Source organism: Hyalella azteca, unplaced genomic scaffold, assembly GCF_000764305.2.
Source record: "Hyalella azteca isolate HAZT.00-mixed unplaced genomic scaffold, Hazt_2.0.2 contig16900, whole genome shotgun sequence".
NCBI classification, from domain to species: domain Eukaryota; kingdom Metazoa; phylum Arthropoda; class Malacostraca; order Amphipoda; family Hyalellidae; genus Hyalella; species Hyalella azteca.
In genome coordinates this window covers 326,416-344,267 of record NW_025946706.1, presented here as the reverse complement: position 1 = coordinate 344,267, position 17,852 = coordinate 326,416, and the positions used below count along the sequence as shown (strand labels likewise).

Below are 17,852 nucleotides of genomic sequence, written 5' to 3'. Positions count from 1 at the left end.
GTAAGCCACAGGGACGTGTAGACCGCACCTGGCTGCTGTAAATGGGAATGGCCCTGCACCAGAATGTTGCATCACCTTACCCACTTTGGAGGCTTAAGCCCAGCCCTGACATTCACCAGCATCTTCTTCCTCCACACTATGCACTTGCTTTGCAAGTGCAAACTATTGGAAAGAATAGTTTGCACTTGCAAACTATTCTTTCCAATCAAGATATGCTTGAAACATGAGAAAGAATGTGAAACTGGGATAGAATGTGAAAATTCTTCTGCAAATTGGTACCAAAAGGAGGGGGAGCAGGAGTAACTAAGAGTTGAGGTTTAGCCTCCAGAAGACTTGACAGGCAGGGGCATAGCCTCCAGAAGAATGGACTGCTAGGGGAATAGCCTTTAGAAGAACGGACAGGCTGGAGAGGTAGCAGTGTACTGATAGCTCTGTGGTGCTGGTGCAGGGCATTCTTTATCAAAAGTGGTGAAATGGCTAGGCTGCATGGAATAGAAATATTTTGTGGTTTTGCGTGTGGGTTACGACCATTGTTTTGGCAGCTTGCTGCTCATTGCCAGTCTTTGGCTCACTGGTTTACATGAATTACATCCATGAAGAGATTTAGTCCCTGTGGCTTTCAGCAAGTAATCATCTTGGCTAATTTGTTCTGCAGCATGGGGTGAAGTATGTAATTTGCTCACGGGGTGAAGTATGAAAATTATGCTGGTATTGGGTAATGCTGCGCTATTTCAGTCATCCCATAATCAATGACTAGCTAGAGGGGCTAGAGGCTAGAGCCAGGAACCCATAGCAAAATAAATTATTTTGCTGTGGTTCTAGTTTCTACCGTTTTGGCAGTTGTCTCTGGGCTTCATTAGGAACAGTCTATTTTATGAACAAAACTGAACCACATCTTTTATGTGTGATCTAAACAGCTTTCAGTAAATGAATTTGTACCTACTCATTGTAGTCATCATCATGTGATTATTGAACTATATAAATAAACAAATTGTAGTTCTGACCAGTATTATACAGGTTTTAGTGATGTGGCAACTTGCTCTTGCAGCATCTTGCCATTTAAGTTGCAGAATCTAAAACTTTCAGAAATAAACACCATTTTCGTTGCTGCTGGCAAGTTGAATGATACATTGTATATATTTCTGCTGCCTGCTGAGTGATGACTCAGGTGCCCATGTGGCCTTGACTGTGGTCTCTGGATAGTTTGATAGCATCATTACTCATGTGAGTCATGTCACACTCACACCCAAAACCTACTGGCTGATTATACCGTCAACCGGGGCTACTCGGGACTGTCGGGGTAACTCGGGACAGTCCTCCAACACGGCATAAAACTGTTTTAGTAGCAAAACTAATTGGAATATTGCAAAACTAAATATAGTGGCGTAAATGTCAACATTTTTCCTATCTATGTAGTATAAAGGAAGTTCAAAAATACTACATCTACTAGTTTTGAAAAATTCCTGAAAGATATGGTGAAAAACAATATTTTGAAAAGTTACTTAGTAAAAAAAATGTTTGTCGTATTAAAAAATTTTGCCTACAAAAAAGTGCCAGACAAGTGTCAGCATGAAAACTTTATTTGCGGAATTTACATAACTCACTAAAAAAAATGGTGGCCATCTCCACACAGCGGGGCTACTCGGGACACCCCCCCCCCCCCCCCGGGGCATACGCATTTACAGTAGAACCTCAGCAAAAACTCCAGTTGAGAAAAAATGTGTTAAAAACAAAGAATATTGATTACATTTACCTGGCTTAGCGAAAAAAAATGCGCTTATCAAAAAATTAGTGCATCATCGGTCATCACAAAATTGTGCATAGAATGTCATATATAGAATTGTGCACCAGGCATCATAGAATGAAAAGTAGTAATTGACCTAAACTATGATTTATTTCTCTAAATCATAAGATGGTTGTTGCTAAAACATTCCTTTCTGTTTCAGGTATGTTTCTCATGATCTTTTTTTACAGTAAATTCACTTAACCCAATTAAAATGGTGTGAAATTACAAGCTGTCCTGTAAGCTTACAGATACAGAAAAAAGGCTATAAGGCTGCTGATATGAAGCTTGCAGTGGACAAGGTAGTTGAAATGCTCAATGGCCTGTTCATGTATAAAGTAATATCACATCAATAATATGGTAATTAATGTATATGGTAATTAATGTAGGTATGTGGTAATATCATATTGATATAGGAAAAATAAGTAAAAATAAAAGAAAATGTCATTTATTCTACCTTTACATCATCTACAATGAAAGAGGACTTCAGAGTACTGTTAGTAATGGATGAGTACACAGTTAATGCTTCAAATGTTTTAAAATTGAGTTTTATTCCAAGTGTCCCAAGTAGCCCCTTTTGACGGGGCTACTCGGGACACTCTTTTTTTTGCTCCTGGCACCTTACAAATAGCATATAGAATTTTTTTGGAGAAGCCATGTGATAGCCCTTGCAAATAGCTTTGAAATGAGCCTAAACTTGTTTATGAAATGTTTCATGGTAAGCAGTTGTGAATGAAAAACGTTCAAAATTGTCCCGAGTAGCCCCAGTTGACGGTATGTCTGCTGATAGACTATTTCATATCAGTGGTCAATTAATTAGTGTAACCCATTTTTATGAGTGGTTACGAGAAAAACCTGCTCAAACTTCAGATATATAGCTGATTAAACAAAATTGGAAAAGCCCAACTTTTTAATGCAAAAAAAATGTTCTGAAGTCACATATATCTCATAATTTTTTTGAAGTATCTGACAACCAATTGTGATTACCATAGCATCAAACCAAAGTAGATAATATATAAATAATAATTCTAGCAGGAACCTTAAAATTCCAAAAGTGGTTAACAAGCACAGGCTGCTCATTTTTGTCTTGGAAAGTTTATAGTTTTCATATCTTTTATGTAGGGTTTTAATGGATATGAAATTGGTTGAGACATAAAATATACATTTTTGTATAATTTTTCAGAAAATTGTATTGTAAGAAATGTTATTTATTTATTGGCAAGATTTGCGGGTCTTTGGTTGTCATGTTGCTGCTCTAACTCTGAGGTCATCTTCTAAAAGGTCAGTTTGTTGCACTTAAAATTTTGTCCATCTTAACACTATAATTTAGACTGTATAATCATAAATATGACTATCATAATTAAATATTAACAATAACTGAACATACCAGTATTTCATTCAATGGAGCAAAAAGTTGCCAACTCCTTAGCACTTAGGTACTGAATTAACTATTTAAGTGAATTCAATTGTTTTATTTTTACCCTAACTGATTCCTATTTTCTAACATTGCACTTTCATAAAAAGATTATCTACTTTGTAATTCTGTGTTTCTTCTAGGATCATTTCCTAATATTTTATTTACAGTGAATAAAGACAGTATTTGTTATACATTCATAAGTGGAAGTACTTTTTCATTGCCTGGCTCTAAACAGGTCATTCTTGCAGTGACAAGCTCCTGTTGTTGAGCTGATTTCAATTTAGAATGTAACATATATTTTTTCTCCAATTAGGCCCTTTCTTGTTTATTGCTTTCATGTGCAACAATTATTGATAGTTGATTATGTTGATACCATTAGGAGTGGGTTTTTATTACCTGAAGTTGGTGTTTTCTAAACTTGTTCACAGAATTCCCTCAAAAATGTATCATTAATGAGATCAATTCATCTAATCTGCATGCAACTATTTTTTCCAAAAAATATTAATCAATTTTTGTTTTGTTTATTGATTATAGCTTTATTGTTGATACAGCATTGAAAAATCTCGTTTAATTTTGCTTCTATATTTCATGAGACCCTTTGGCCACATGAGTCTCTTTGAACCAAGTATTTTTTAGCACAATGGTTTCAGCTATGCCATATTTGCTGCATTTTTACAGATTCATATTCTTCTAAATGGCACCAAAATCTCAACTGATAATAAATTATGATTCTTTGCCAAATTTTCCAGGGCTGGCTTGCTGTCATGTACCAGGGCTTCTGTGGAAGAGAGACATGTGTACCAGAAGTGTGGTGAGCCAGACGAAGCAGCTTCACGGTTCCAAGTGGCTGAAAAGAAGGAGATAAGTCCATCAGATCCTCCAATAAAACAGTTGGAGCAGTCCTATGAGTCTGGTGAGTGTGAAACTTGACAGTACTTCTAATTTTGTGCACAGTTTAAGATTTAACAGAAGGTGCACTATAACTTACTTTTCCTTTTTTCTTCTGCTTGAATTGCAGAAAAAATTGGCAATGGTGTTTAACATCCAAAAAAAAAAGATCTTGTATTATCTGGCTGTTATTCTCAGTTGTATCTTAAATTTTGTTGACAGGTTCAGTTCACTGCTGTTCCTCTTTTTGTCGCTTTGTATGTGAAGGCAGTATATACCTACTGTACTGTGCAAGCATTGTTTTGTATATAGTTCATTGTCTCTGTAAACTACTAAATTACCCAAACTCACTGGCCATTGGCCCGTGAGTTAGTTATTATAAATTTGTAATAACTAATAGATAAGCTTATTTTGTTTCATCAGAATTCAGTGTGTTCCCTTGGTTGAACATCAAGGCCAGCTTATTGCAAGCTGGTGACAGGCAACTGTGCCTGCCGGGGGATGTTGGTATCTCCCCTTATCTTATGCAGGTAGTTCTTGCTTTATTCCTGGCACACAATTAGATTATGTGTCATTTTTCAATTCATTACTGAAATTTAAGATGGTGTTGTAAAATCTGGAACTTTTTCAGGAATGAAGAAAATTTTAATCATCTTTAGCCTACAACTTCTAAATTTAGTTGCAATTAATTTCTAGATTATGCATAGTTTCTTTAGTTTAGGGTTCAATTTTTCTAGTATATTATATATAGCTTGGTGAAAATGATATATGAAATTTGCCACAAACCATGACCATTATCGGAAAGTTATCTTTAGAATGTTATAATTTTGCTTTTTGTAGTTTATTTGTGTGTTAAAAAGCTGCATGCATGTTTCCAGGGTGTGATGCTGTCAGATGAGCAACAGAAGACCCTGTGTGATAGTGAAATAATGGCTCAACATTCTCTAGAATGTCGCGTCCAAGAGTGTCCCAAGCTTCTGAACAGAGGTGATATTTCTTTTGGATATGGAAGTGACTTTTTAAAATATATACAAAATATTCACAGCTAATTAAACTTGTTATACTACATCGAATTATAAAATATTGTTACTTGTTTGCAATGCCAATGCTGTGGCATCCATACAAGATGTCCAAATTTATCATAACTTGAGAGATTTGTTATACATGTACATATTTATATATTAATACATTTTTACTGCAGCAATTCCTACCTTGGAAAGCTACTTGTTTTCCATATTAATTATTGACATTAATCTGGGTGAGGTAATAACAACAAGGTGTTGAAAATCGTGAAACTCCTGCATTTTAACCTATTTTATATGAATTCGCAGATGTTTTGTTGCTCTTCCCGGCGGTGAGAGACGCCAGCGTTCCCCTGACGGCCGTGACAGTAGCGCAGCGCACCGTGCACGACATGGCGGGCTGGAGCGAAGCTGTAGAAGAAGAGCGCGAGGTTCTCCTTGCCCAAGTACATTAACTAAGGCATAAGTCATAAATTTTATAAGATAACCCATACGGTTTTCAAATAACAATAAGGTTGAGGATTGATAAACTCCTGTTACTTAAACTATTTTACATCACCTAAATTGGTTCAAAGTTGATTTCTAGTTTAAATGACATTTATTTAGGTGGGTTATTGATTTTTTAATTATATTTAGCCTGTGAAAATGATGTGTACATTTATGGACGTGTGTTATGTTCACGTACCAAGAAGTTATGTCTTTTGAATGAATTAATGTATTGCCTAATATTTTCATTACAATGTACTTTACTCCACTAATTAAGAATCTTTTACACCAGTTCATAGATGCTGCAAAGAGTATGTGCACCTCTCTGAGCAGCGACGGCTACTGGGCCGACTTCATCGACCCCAGCTCAGGGCGAGCTTTCTTCGGTGCCTACACCAACGCCACTCTTTTCGAGACGGATGAGCGCTACAGGTGAGCTTATTGCTGTTAAATTTCCCGGTGCTGCTGATACTAGAGAAAATTGTTTTTTTGCCATTATTTGCCAGAGAAAAAGTGTCTTTTGTCATTATTAACTCACGTCACGGGAATTTCGCACTGTAATTTCTGAATTTTATGTTATCTTATAGACATCTGGGCTTCACCATTGATGACTTGGGATGCTGCAAGGTGCTGTCCCACCGAGAATATGGAACACATGTATTTGTGGGTGAGTAAATTTTACAGTATTCATATTATAATGTTGAAATATACAGTGAGGCTATATATGACGAGCATGAAAATGTGTGAGAATTGTGTGTAAATTAGAAGGTGTATGCTGTGCATTCTGTATGTGCTGGTCGCTATTCAATTATTTTTGCAAGTTCTATAAGAACGCTGTTTATTCTATTGATGACAACTGTCATTCTGTTTCTTCAAATTTCTGACGAACACTATTCAACCGTTTCTTAGTTCATGAACAATTAAAATCTTTCCCTTCACTTATCATGCAAATTTCAAGCATCGAGTTTATCAAATGCTTCAAAGAATACAGCGATGCGCCTAATTAGATTGCTAGTACATTGCCTCGTTCCTGGGTAGATAAAGCAGTGTGCATTTGTTTACTTCGACGTTTTGTAATATGAGAGACTACCAATATTCTGGTACTTCAATGCTTTGCATTATTTAGCCAATAATCATATTCTTGTTCAAATCCTACGCACGTTTAAATCCTGAATTAATTTATTTCTCTTGTGTTCCAGGTTGCATCTTCACAGACGCTCCTATTGGCAGTGCGTCTCTCACTGGCGTCGTGAGCGCCATGCACGGCACGCGGACGTCTTAACGCTCCCATGCACTAGCGAGCAGCTCTGACGAGTCTTCACTAGGAAATTTATCATCTAGATTCCGTAGCATAAGAAAACTTTTGCTGCGTCTAAAAATATGTAAGGGTTATCGATATCACAAATAAGTTGTTAGTGTCTAATTTGAAAGGAGTTTCCGAGCATCTTTACTCCTTACTTCTTGGAAATACTCCACCCTTAAATGTACATTTAATGCTTGAACAATAAATAAATTTTTTTTAAAGTTTTAAATTACAGCACCATGAGATTAATTAATACGTGTTTTTTTGGAAAACTAGTAAAAAAATATTACTGTGTAGTGTGTAACATGCGTAACGGATAATTTTAATAGCTTTAGGAGTTATCAGGCAATCTTGTTACACTCATCATCTTACGCCACCCATCGTTTCAAGTGTACTGTAAATACAGACCTCGCATAAATTGTATAGGTTTCTTCGTACGTTTCAACATATGCCGTATTTATTTATTGTAAATATATAATTATGAAGTTCGCTGACATTCAAACAAGTGTCCATTGGTATAACCCGAAGGAATGGGACCGTCAATGTTTTTTCTGAAAGTTATCTTTATCAAATACTTTAAAGTGGGGGTGTAAATTCCTTATATATAGCCGATCAAATTCTTAACCGAGATACGATTTTTTTTCTACACTTAGCCGTTTTTTACCTATTTTCCCCTTACATTAAAAATTTATTGTTCATTATTGCGAGAGGAATATTTTTCGTTTTTTTCTGTCACCGGTGCTCTTAACATTTATGAAAAGAATAAAACTTCTGTGTAAAATTGTAATAGTTAAAAGAGTTGTCTAGACTGTCAACGACGTCTCACTTGTATCATTTCCCATGCTACGTCTCTGTACGCCTGAGAGTCCAGATAGAGCGGCGGCATGGCGCTGGATAAGAAGAGGGCACGAAGTGGAGAAAGACTTGGAAAATTAAAACGTTCAAAACTACAGAGAATTTAAAAAGAAAGAAATGTTGACAGGAGAATGCAAGATCCCTGTAAATATATTTAATATAATACGATTTAAAAATTAATTAGCGCAACCTGTTGAAATTCTCTCTCGGGAAATGCGGAAGTTCAGTTTGGGTGTGAACTCTCTTTGCAACAACGCACATGTCACTGGCAAGCTTATGCACGTCACAAGCGTTACGATATCTCAGCTCGATGAAGTCCGTGCATTGAACTGTCTGCTTACGAGAGGCAGCGACAGTTGCCATGATATTCTGGCTTCTGTTTGAAAAGATCTCACAATACACGAATAACTATTTTCAACTTTGTAAAGTTGCAAGTAGTACAAATTAACGAATAATGAAATATTCCTCCCAGTTATAAATTAAAAACGCGTAAAAAATATGAATGACTTGGTGATCATATGGATGGCACTAGTGGGTGAAATAGACCCAGGTGTTATCTTATAATCTATGACCTGATGATCGCAAAGATTGCACTCGAGAGTAATCTAGACCCGCTTCATAGTATTGACAGAGGTCATCTCTGCAGCCCCGAGTCAGCAACGTTTGGCACTAAGCGCGTCTGCTCAGGACCAGGGAAGTCAGCGTGAGGGCGCAAGTAGTAGCCCAAGTTTAGTTCTGGAATGTCGTTGTAGAGACGAACTACGGTCAACACTGACGCCAAGCCCAACAAGAGATACGCTGCAACAAAATTAATAGTGAATGGTTGCCTTTAATTAAAAGATTTCGTAAGCGTGGTTCTAATAGTAATATAAACATTGAGTCCAATATGAAATAAATTTCGCTCTGTTTCGTGATCAGAGCATTTGAATATGGCTTGGCATAGATTAATCGACATTAGAATCGGAATAAATGAGCCAGCGACCATCTAGACCTACTGAGGGTGTTTCAGTCTTCCTTCCGTCTATATTATTATCCTGATAACCTCTGCATGTGTGCACCTGTTAAATAAACTGTACCTGCAATGGCAATTTTGTAGAGAGGCCGCAGTGGCTGGTCGAGGCTGTCGCCAGGGATGTAGTCGCCCAGGCCGATGGTCGTGAGGGATATGAAGCAGTAGTAGAAGCCGTCGAGAAATGTCCAATCTTTTTCAATGCTGCTGAATATGGCAGCCGGGATTATGAGGAACAGCACGAAGAACACCGACGAAATCAAGGCAAAATGTATCATCTGTATGTTGAGTGGCTGCACAGGCAAACATCTATTCAATTAATCAAGATTACTCCAATACAATTTCAGCATTACACGTTTCGACAGATTTGTAAACGGTGGTTTGTGCATTTATTGTCGTTTACAGATCGAACTTTTTTATTTACGCTGTATACAGTTATCGGAAAACGTTATGCACAAGAAAACCCTTCGAATTAAGCGTGATTTCTAAACTCATGCTAAGATTCATTGCAATTGATTCCGACCATACCATTCGTTGAAATTTGAATTGAACAAGACTTGAGGATAGTGTTAGCTCCGACCTATAAGATAGTAAAATTCTCGCAATGTATTGAAAGAAATTACGGCCAACATTATACCTTCTGCCGTTGTCGAAGCAGAATCTCAAGGCGACGCAGGCACCAAATAATGGGGCGGACAATTTGATCCACTAGCGCGGTGAGGAGAATGAATGTCATTGGTATGCCCATTAAGGCAAACGCAATGCAGAACACTTTGCCCCCTTCTGACAAAGGGTGCACATGCCCGTAGCCTGAGTAAAAAATTTCATCACATTCATTTTTATGTTCGTATGCAGTAAGGCTAGAGGAGTTCATTTGAGCAAGTATCGTTGCATGGAAAACGCGTGCCATGTTAAAACTTCATTTAAAAGTACCTATCATTCATTCATTCAACATTTGCTGGAAAAACGAAGCCGGCGTTAACTTATTTTTGGTAACAATAGTGAATGCGAAGAATCTCTTACCAATGGTGGTAACAATTGTGGAGGAGAAGAAAAAGCTCTGCCCAAACGACCAGTTTCTGTCGCCAGACGCGTTGCGTGCTGCTGACACTCCCCGGCGACTCGCGCTCGCTAATTCTTCAATAAATTCTTCAAGCGCTTCGTCTGCAGCAACAAATTAAACGTGTTAGAATGCCATGAACATCAAAGATCTGCTTATCATTTGCTTGACAGTTGCTTACCTCTGAATATTTCACATGCCTACTAATGAATGCTAGGAATGTTAGGCTTCACATACATGTATCTTCGGTTGAGTCAAGTGTCTCTTCTTGTACGTAAAGAGGAGAAAATGGACTAAGGCAACGGCAAGTGAAGTTTGTAAGCTTGCTTTCATTAGGGAAACGTTTAATTCTGCCTCGCAACTAACGTCTGGAAACGCGGGAAGGAGGGTCGATACGCTAGGTGGGAAAATATGATAGCTAGTGAATTTAATTGTAATGTCTAGATATGATGTTGCGTTTTCAATCGAATGTATGATAAAATACTACTGCAGCCATTCACCGTTTATTAACAAAGGAACATCTGCGTCTGCCTACACAAACGAGCGCGGCCATCTGTGTGTGTCACTTTAAGACACTTGTTCAACACATCAACCTCATGCTCAGGCCACCACCATGCCAAACAAGCCTCACAGAATACTAAATTATGACGCTTGTTGGCTGGAACAAAAAGATAAAGAATGAAATTTTATACTCTTCCTCACTGTTTTTATATGTTTACTAAGTAGGCTGTAATCGTAAACATTGGATTCCTAAAATTTTTAATGTATTTTGCTGCAATTTAAAGCTCAACAGTAAAAAATGCGCAATTTTCTTAAAATGAATCACTGTGCGATGTTATTATGTTACAACCAGGAATCAATACGTTTATTAATTGAAATATCTGACATACCTATTGAAATATCTGTGCAGTGAATTAACAGTTTATTACTCTAAATATCTTCAAATCACAAAATTTGCAATATTCTACTACAAAAACAAGCTGGATTTAATTAGGAGAAAAAAGTTGTCATAAGTTCTGACGCATTCGTTTCTACTAGGACCAAAATCAACTCTAATCTTATTGCTCTCTCCACATGAAGGTCTGGCTATCACCAACCTGTTCGTTAGACTAATTGCCTCACAGGACCTAAGATAATTAAACCACTTGACCTTCTGTGCATGGGTACACATGCTTTTCTTGCTAGAGAAAAAAAAACAATGTCACGTAGACAGGCAGAAACATCATAATAATTCTGATCGATATGACACATTTCTTTATTGTTCGCATAATACTTTGTTCTTACGTTGTTTTAATTAACTTGCCTCATAGCTAACTGGGAAAATGCAATGGGGGAAATTAGACCTTGGACGATATTAATGATAGCAATACATTTAAATAATTATCCTTCTTTTTAGAAAGAATGTATGTAGGATTCGAAAACATCGAACACAAGCATTAGCAAACAGAAGATTGTTGCAAATCCAGTTTTTTAAGGTTTACCTTTACTTTTTCAAATAACGAGAGTTATCGTGCCGTTCGAAAATGAACCGAGATCATCTATAAAGTTTATGAGTGAACTTAGACAACAAACTGAATCAATGCAAGTTTCAAATTATTTGGAATCTTAATTTAGTGCATACTTATGAACCAAGGAAGGAAGACCGAGCTTAACTAATGTTCGACGATACTCCAGGCACATATAATTTAAATGCTCACCTGAGACACAATAATTTTCAGACAGAAACGCCTCACGCTTTTCTACGAGACGCTTTCTGTACGCATCTTCAATAGCTCCTTCTGTCACCATGAAGATTAGAGCAGCGCCTGCGACGTAGGCAAAATATAAAGGAATATAGATAAGGAGCAGTGATACAGATCGTCTCATGGAGCACAACGTGATAGGAGACACATCACCATTCTTCTCCTCCTCCATGGTGTGGTACGTTGCACTGCCGGGGGCCATCTTGGAGAAGTCGAATCTAAGCAAGTCCTACTCAGGTTACTGTCATGAGCCTTTCATCCTATACTGTAATGAATAGAGCTGGGATCTCTCTTCATTGATTATTGCGCGTAAAAATCGGTAAAAGATGTAAAAATTAGTTATTTCTTTCTCAGCCTTTTTGATAAATCTTACGGTATTTACCAAGTTCATAAAATGGTCTTCAATTCCAATCTTTCTAATGGATTTTATTATGATTAAAAACTAAGCTATATTTTAAGAACCAAGTCCAAGGAGAACAGCAAATCATTGACATTTGTACATTAATGTTGAACCTTTACACGTAGTCGAGTAAAAAAAATTTTGCTACTGAGAAACAAATTTTAAAGTTTGAACTTCACAGCAAAGCAATTTGATCATTTTTCACGAAAAATAATTAGTCACTTTGAATTTGAGCCTATTATAACTGGTTAGTTAAAATTTTTAACAAAGCATCAGCCGACACTTTTCACGCATATCGGGCATTAATTTTAGAACTTGGATCAGACTTAACGAGACTAATGCTATGGGCAGGCTCTATTGGTCCCACGTTACATTTTTTTTTTTTAACTGAAAGAAGAATACCAGTTTAGAGCAAACGGCTTCTGTTCCACGCAATCTTCTTCACATGATCACATAGACTGGAGCTCCCGACGCAGCATATCTCACCAGCGTCCGCGCTCAACTGATATTTGTCACCCGCGGCCTCAGCTGTCACATACACAACACCTGTGCTGTGGTCTTCAGCACAGCATTGATTGTTCTGCTGCTTGCAGGTGCACCACTCACGAGAAGCAGGTGTATTTTTTATGTAATTGGGTTGAAGACTTGTGGTGTCAGAAGCACTTACCACCTAACACGTGTAATGAAGCAAGCTAAACAAAAGTATTCGTGTACTTCAAGCAAAACAAAAAAACAGTTATGAGGGCATTAGAAAAGTAATTTTCAGGCAACCTGCAGTAATGCCTTTGCAGACCATTGGTATATTTATATGGAATTTTTATTTTTATAAAAAAGATCGGCAGATCTAAACTTGGCAAGATTAAATATGATTCTTATATAGTCAATTGGATTGTTTTGAATTTTAAAAGATTAATAACAATAGCGCACTCTCTAAATTAATCTAAACATTAAGTTTCGGTCCAGCTAAGAAAATCATATTAAATAGCTCATTCCAAAGTCACGTACGTCTTGCTCCTTTAGTAAGGCGTAAGGTAATGAATGAAAAATAAATATATATATAAATTATATCCTTGCCATATTTCCCCGCAGGTAGCCCTCTCATTGGTACGGTAGCGCGTACATGGTACGGTAGCGCGTACATGGTGCTGCAGAGCGTACATGGTACGGTAGCGCGTACATGGTACTGTAGCGCGTACATGGTACGGTAGCGCGTACATGGTACGGTAGCGCGTACATGGTACGGTTGCGCGTACATGGTACGGTAGCGCGTACATGGTATGGTAGTGTGTACATGATACGGTTGCGCGTACGGTCTCGCCTTTTTTCGTTCTCGAAACTTACCATAACACACACCTAGAGATGGCATGGAAATCGTTAATTTCAATTCTATTGTTGTGGCATGTTTGACAAATAATGACAAAGCAAAATACAAATATCGTTCACTTTAATATCGTTTACCTCGTGATGTGGATTATTTCTAATTGCCAGTATTAGACGCTCCAAAGTTGATAACATTTTTTCTTGCCACTACAGTTCGTATGTATGAATGGATAACGGCCAAATTTGCGTGTAAGACGTTGGATAGAAAAAAGTCACATTTCTGTACATTTACTAGCACGGGGAAATTGGCAGAGAATCATATACGAGACTGAACATCGTCAAGATTCACGGACATGAAAATTAGAAGCTATTGCAGTAAGATAATGATAATAATTATGACGATATTAAAAAAACAACGTGCGTCAAATTCATAGTAAAAAGCTTCAGCCTATAGAGTAAACAGATGCATTAAAGTAAAATCAGGCTGATTTTCATAGAACTGAACTAAATCATAACTGGACTACATGCAACTTTTTCAGCAATAACAATTTCGGGTAAACTAAGCAATACATGCAATAATCCGAAGCAGCTTTTACAAAGTATAAATAACAAGCAATTTCCATCTGATGACGGCCAATATTGGAATGTATATTATTTAAATATTGATTTTCTACAACAAAGAATATTCCCAAAAAAACACACAATATCTGGCAATAAATCTGGGGTAATTTAACCCTTGTCGGATGGTATAGGTACAAATGTGCCTACATCATCAGGATTGCATTGTTGCAAAACTATGTAGCATGATGAGGGAGAAGTTGCAAGTGCATTCATGCCGCGATGTTGTAGAGGTAGACAACTCGTACAAATGTTACCTGGGACGCGTCATTGTGACAGTAAATAACTTAACCGAATAGAGAGGAAACAAATGCCGAGTCTAAAGACGCTAATGCCGCTATACGAAGTTTATAGGTGAGCTCTGTGGACCACAACGTCAAGTACATATAATGAGAATGAAATTTTAGTATAAAAGCCCTTCTAAAACCTTCAAGAACAGACTGAAATTAATAGAATAATTTCGAAATGTTTAGTTTGAAAATTGAAGCGAAATAATCCAAAAGCATGCATTTCCACAAGCTGTAACTTAAAAACTTTTTCGATGATAACGAGTTTAAGATCAACAAATCGACGGTCACGCCAGTCCTAGGAATATCAGTAGACCACCGCGAAGACAGTCGTAGCTCTTACACATTCAACAAGTTTGTTCGTATAAAACTATTGAGGCAATGATAAGCACTAAGATTATTATCCTTTGCAGAGCTTGATCTGCAGCACAGACACAGCACTCGTTGCACAAATATTAAGACATTCCGTCATATAAGTTAGGTACTGCAGCGATATTGAGGACACCGTACTGTATAAATAAGTTACAAGATAATGGACGTGACTTACATAGCATATTCTATCATATCGATTTCTTACATGTAATAGCTGGGAAAATACAGAGGTCAAGGCAGCGCGGGAACTTCTTGTTGCGAACAGGTCAGCGTTTTGATTCTTGAGCAGGACCCGATATAAGAGTTAGTAGTCGTAAAATGACTTGAATAATTTTAATAAAAATACGTATTCTTGCATTATGAAACAATCGTCATACAATTTAATCAACAACCTATATAACTAGTGATGTAACATACATTATGTACAGACTTAACTAGCTCTTTGATCCTCAGAAAACGCTAATGGAATGATTCTTAACGCGAAAATAATTGCACTGTAATTAGGAGGCTGAGACTCGCGCAAGTGAAAATTTCTTTGAGCTGCTCCATACAATCCGAGCACGCAGTGCATACCTAATTTCTAGTAACAGTTAGCAGCCTCAGCTTCAACATAGCCGGGAAATGCAACATGGAAACGCTAAAAAGCTCAAATAAAATTTTCTATGTGCAATAATACAAATTTTATTGTATTCAATAATAATCAATTTCACTACCTGAGCGTCGCTTGTTTTCCTAGTCATGGAGACCTGCAATTAGACTAAAAGCAAGGAGATGCCCTGCACTTTACGAGTAAAAAGACGGGTACATAATTATGCCAAGTTCTGAGGTTTATGGAAAATTTACTGTAGTGATACGCGCTCATCAGGAATAATGAAATGAGGGAGAAATGAACTTGAGATCACTAAGTGGACTGAGCCCAGACTACTTCGGGAAGATTAGGACGGACATGGAAGGCTACAAATATCACCAGAAAATAAGGCACTTCAATGCATTATTGTCTTAAGTCTTACTAATAATTCAACCTGCTATTCAATCCTACCGTATTCATGTGTAGCGTATTGAGCCACCACACTGGGCACACTAATTAAAGAGATAAAACTCTGAGACAGTCAAAAGTTATCTGGACACAATGTTAAAATACTGAGGAGTCGAGGGTTAAAGTTACAATGTACAAACAAGGCTAACTAAATTAATCTTTCTTCTGGAGGAGGTTTCATCATAGCGTCCATCTCCACTCGAGGGCTGTAGAACTCCTGCACGGATCAAAAACGTTGCTTTCAGTTACGAGTCTTCCACTATTATACGGTTTAGAGATAAAGCTTATTTAAGTTGCGATAAATATGTATAAATTTACGCAAACATGAAATAGTAAGATTTGGTAAATAATTATAGAATATTGTCGTTACTTTACCATGAACCTACATTTTCATGCAAACGAAATTTATTGTAAACGAAAAATTACTACAGTGTCTTGTTACGATGCAGTGAATAAAAATTTGAACGAACGAGAAATTCTTTCTTATCAACTACTAATTACTACGTGTTAAATTAGGTAATCAATAGGATACGACATTAGACCGTTGTTCGGTCTAAACTAAATGAATATTCAAGACCAGCACTGACTTGTCTGCTAGGAGAATAAGTTCCTCGAGTGGCTCGCTTCTTCTTGGCCATCATGAAGAAGACGACGAGACCCACGACGGCGCAGATGACCATCACGCCCACCAGCGCGCCGATCAGGATGGCCAGGGCCGTCGACGACAGCAGCGACTGAGGCTGTACGATACCAGAAAAATCGTCACTTTAAAATCGATATATAATTATCATTACTTTATAATAATTATTTTACATTGCATCACTTAATAATCCGTTTTTAATAATTCTGATATGTGGCGTTGTTTTTACGTGTGGCGTTGTTTATACGAAGATCAACCACATGACAAATATATACAAATTTATCCTAAAAGCAATTTTCTTCTGCTGTGCATATGCAGCGCATGACTCACCTCCTGACAGGTCTCGCCCACCCAGCCCTCGGCACAGTTACAGAAGGGCCACGTCTGGTTAGACGCAGCAGGTAAGCTCTCATCGCACTGCGGCACGCACACGCCTTCGTTGTAACACTGGAACTGCTCAACAAAATAAGAACAACATTGGTCTCTATTATTTGTATATTATATTCATTATCTTATCAACAGCAAACATCGTAAACGGGCCCAATTGGGTGCTGGTGGGGTTTGTGAAGATACTATTGGTTGAAGGATTATTCGTCCACATAAGAGGTGGTTCAAGTTAACATCATTCACGACGGATATAATACAAAAAAAGCTTGCAATTACCTCTACGGCTGATTCTACCTGTAAAAATAGTAGCTCATCTATTTTAATTATTAAATTTACAATGAAATAGTTTCAAATCTCATCAAAAAGTGATGAGATTTAAAAACAACAACAGATATTCCATTCCGTTTGAAGAGTTCGTATCAAATTCACCATTAGATATGTCGAAAAGAAGTCGAAAAAACAGAGTGTTTTGTAAATTAGCAAGAAGAAGTTTGCGCGACGGACGTGGTGACTTACTTCCATACATGGGTTGTGCAGAGAACAAGTGCTGCCACACAAGTCGTCAGGGCAGTCACACTCGAAAGAGCCCGGCGTGTTGATGCACTGGTTGATGTCGCTGCAGTTGGCTACATGCAACGCGCACTCATCCACGTCTTCATTACACGTCTCACCTTCCCAGCCAGCTGTGAAATAATTATAAATAATACGAAAATAAAATAATAATTAATAATGAATTAAATACGGAGAACAAATACTTTCAAAAGCAATTGCAGTCGAACTCAAGTCTTGGTATTTAAGGAGCTGATAATTGATCTTAATTGCATCGACCCTAATGCTTATATATGTACATTTTTTGAACCTATAAGAAGTAGGTCATCGTCACGATTCATTTTAAACCAGCAGCTTTGAATGCTACATTCATTTTCCATACATTTACCATCGATTATTCATAAATTTCTCCTCTATCTTCTATTCGTTTTCTAGGAAATTTAAAAAAGATAGTAAATTTCTAAATTATTTTCCCCTAATTTTGTTGAGGCTCGTAGTAAGAATTGCGAAAAAATCCTCATATTTTTCACTGTTATATCTGTGAAAATGAATGGAATCCTGAGGCAGCTCGAGAATTGTATCTGCCTCATGCAAAGCTGGACTAAACTGCGAGTAGCTAATCTCAGTAATATAATAGAATTCAATTCAATCCATATCACGATTAACTATTTAACCCTG

General features: G+C 37.3%; 3 protein-coding genes across 4 annotated transcripts in view; 1 reads left to right on the top strand and 2 right to left on the bottom strand.

Moving 5' to 3' along the window:
- The first annotated feature begins 2,931 nt into the window (after nt 1–2,931).
- On the top strand, nt 2,932–7,719 carry LOC108671981. Its single transcript, XM_018159588.2, has 8 exons — nt 2,932–3,064; nt 3,950–4,113; nt 4,512–4,618; nt 4,967–5,075; nt 5,420–5,556; nt 5,889–6,028; nt 6,184–6,263; nt 6,796–7,719. The coding sequence occupies exons 1-8, from the start codon at nt 2,985–2,987 to the stop codon at nt 6,876–6,878; spliced, it is 900 nt and encodes a 299-aa protein (XP_018015077.1). The 5' UTR covers nt 2,932–2,984; the 3' UTR covers nt 6,879–7,719.
- LOC108671980 (potassium channel subfamily K member 1) lies at nt 7,672–12,456 on the bottom strand. Its single transcript, XM_018159587.2, has 5 exons — nt 11,521–12,456; nt 9,787–9,927; nt 9,401–9,573; nt 8,831–9,056; nt 7,672–8,552 (listed from the first exon to the last, which is right to left on the bottom strand). The coding sequence occupies exons 1-5, from the start codon at nt 11,765–11,767 to the stop codon at nt 8,389–8,391; spliced, it is 951 nt and encodes a 316-aa protein (XP_018015076.1). The 5' UTR covers nt 11,768–12,456; the 3' UTR covers nt 7,672–8,388.
- Nucleotides 12,457–13,822: 1,366 nt separating this feature from the next.
- LOC108671965 (protein crumbs) overlaps nt 13,823–17,852 on the bottom strand; it is a 48,479-nt gene continuing 44,449 nt past the window's right edge. For both annotated transcript variants that reach the window (XM_047885093.1, XM_047885094.1), the window contains exons 40-43: nt 17,142–17,308; nt 16,569–16,691; nt 16,186–16,338; nt 13,823–15,815 (exon numbers count right to left, since the gene is read on the bottom strand). In XM_047885093.1, the coding sequence (XP_047741049.1) occupies nt 15,747–15,815; nt 16,186–16,338; nt 16,569–16,691; nt 17,142–17,308 (512 nt within the window). In that variant the 3' untranslated portion in view covers nt 13,823–15,746. The remainder of the gene's footprint in view (nt 15,816–16,185; nt 16,339–16,568; nt 16,692–17,141; nt 17,309–17,852) is intronic.

Bases quoted from the DNA above. Each gene is read 5' to 3' on its own strand.
- LOC108671981 (XM_018159588.2), top strand. From the start codon at position 2,985: ATGTTATTTATTTATTGGCAAGATTTGCGGGTCTTTGGTTGTCATGTT. The intron at 3,065-3,949 runs GTCAGTTTGTTG...CAAATTTTCCAG, and splicing joins CTGAGGTCATCTTCTAAAAG to GGCTGGCTTGCTGTCATGTA. The intron at 4,114-4,511 runs GTGAGTGTGAAA...TTGTTTCATCAG, and splicing joins GGAGCAGTCCTATGAGTCTG to AATTCAGTGTGTTCCCTTGG.
- LOC108671980 (XM_018159587.2), bottom strand. From the start codon at position 11,767: ATGGCCCCCGGCAGTGCAACGTACCACACCATGGAGGAGGAGAAGAAT. The intron at 9,928-11,520 runs GTGAGCATTTAA...TTGTTGCTGCAG, and splicing joins TGAAAATTATTGTGTCTCAG to ACGAAGCGCTTGAAGAATTT. The intron at 9,057-9,400 runs GTATAATGTTGG...TTGCCTGTGCAG, and splicing joins TGCTTCGACAACGGCAGAAG to CCACTCAACATACAGATGAT.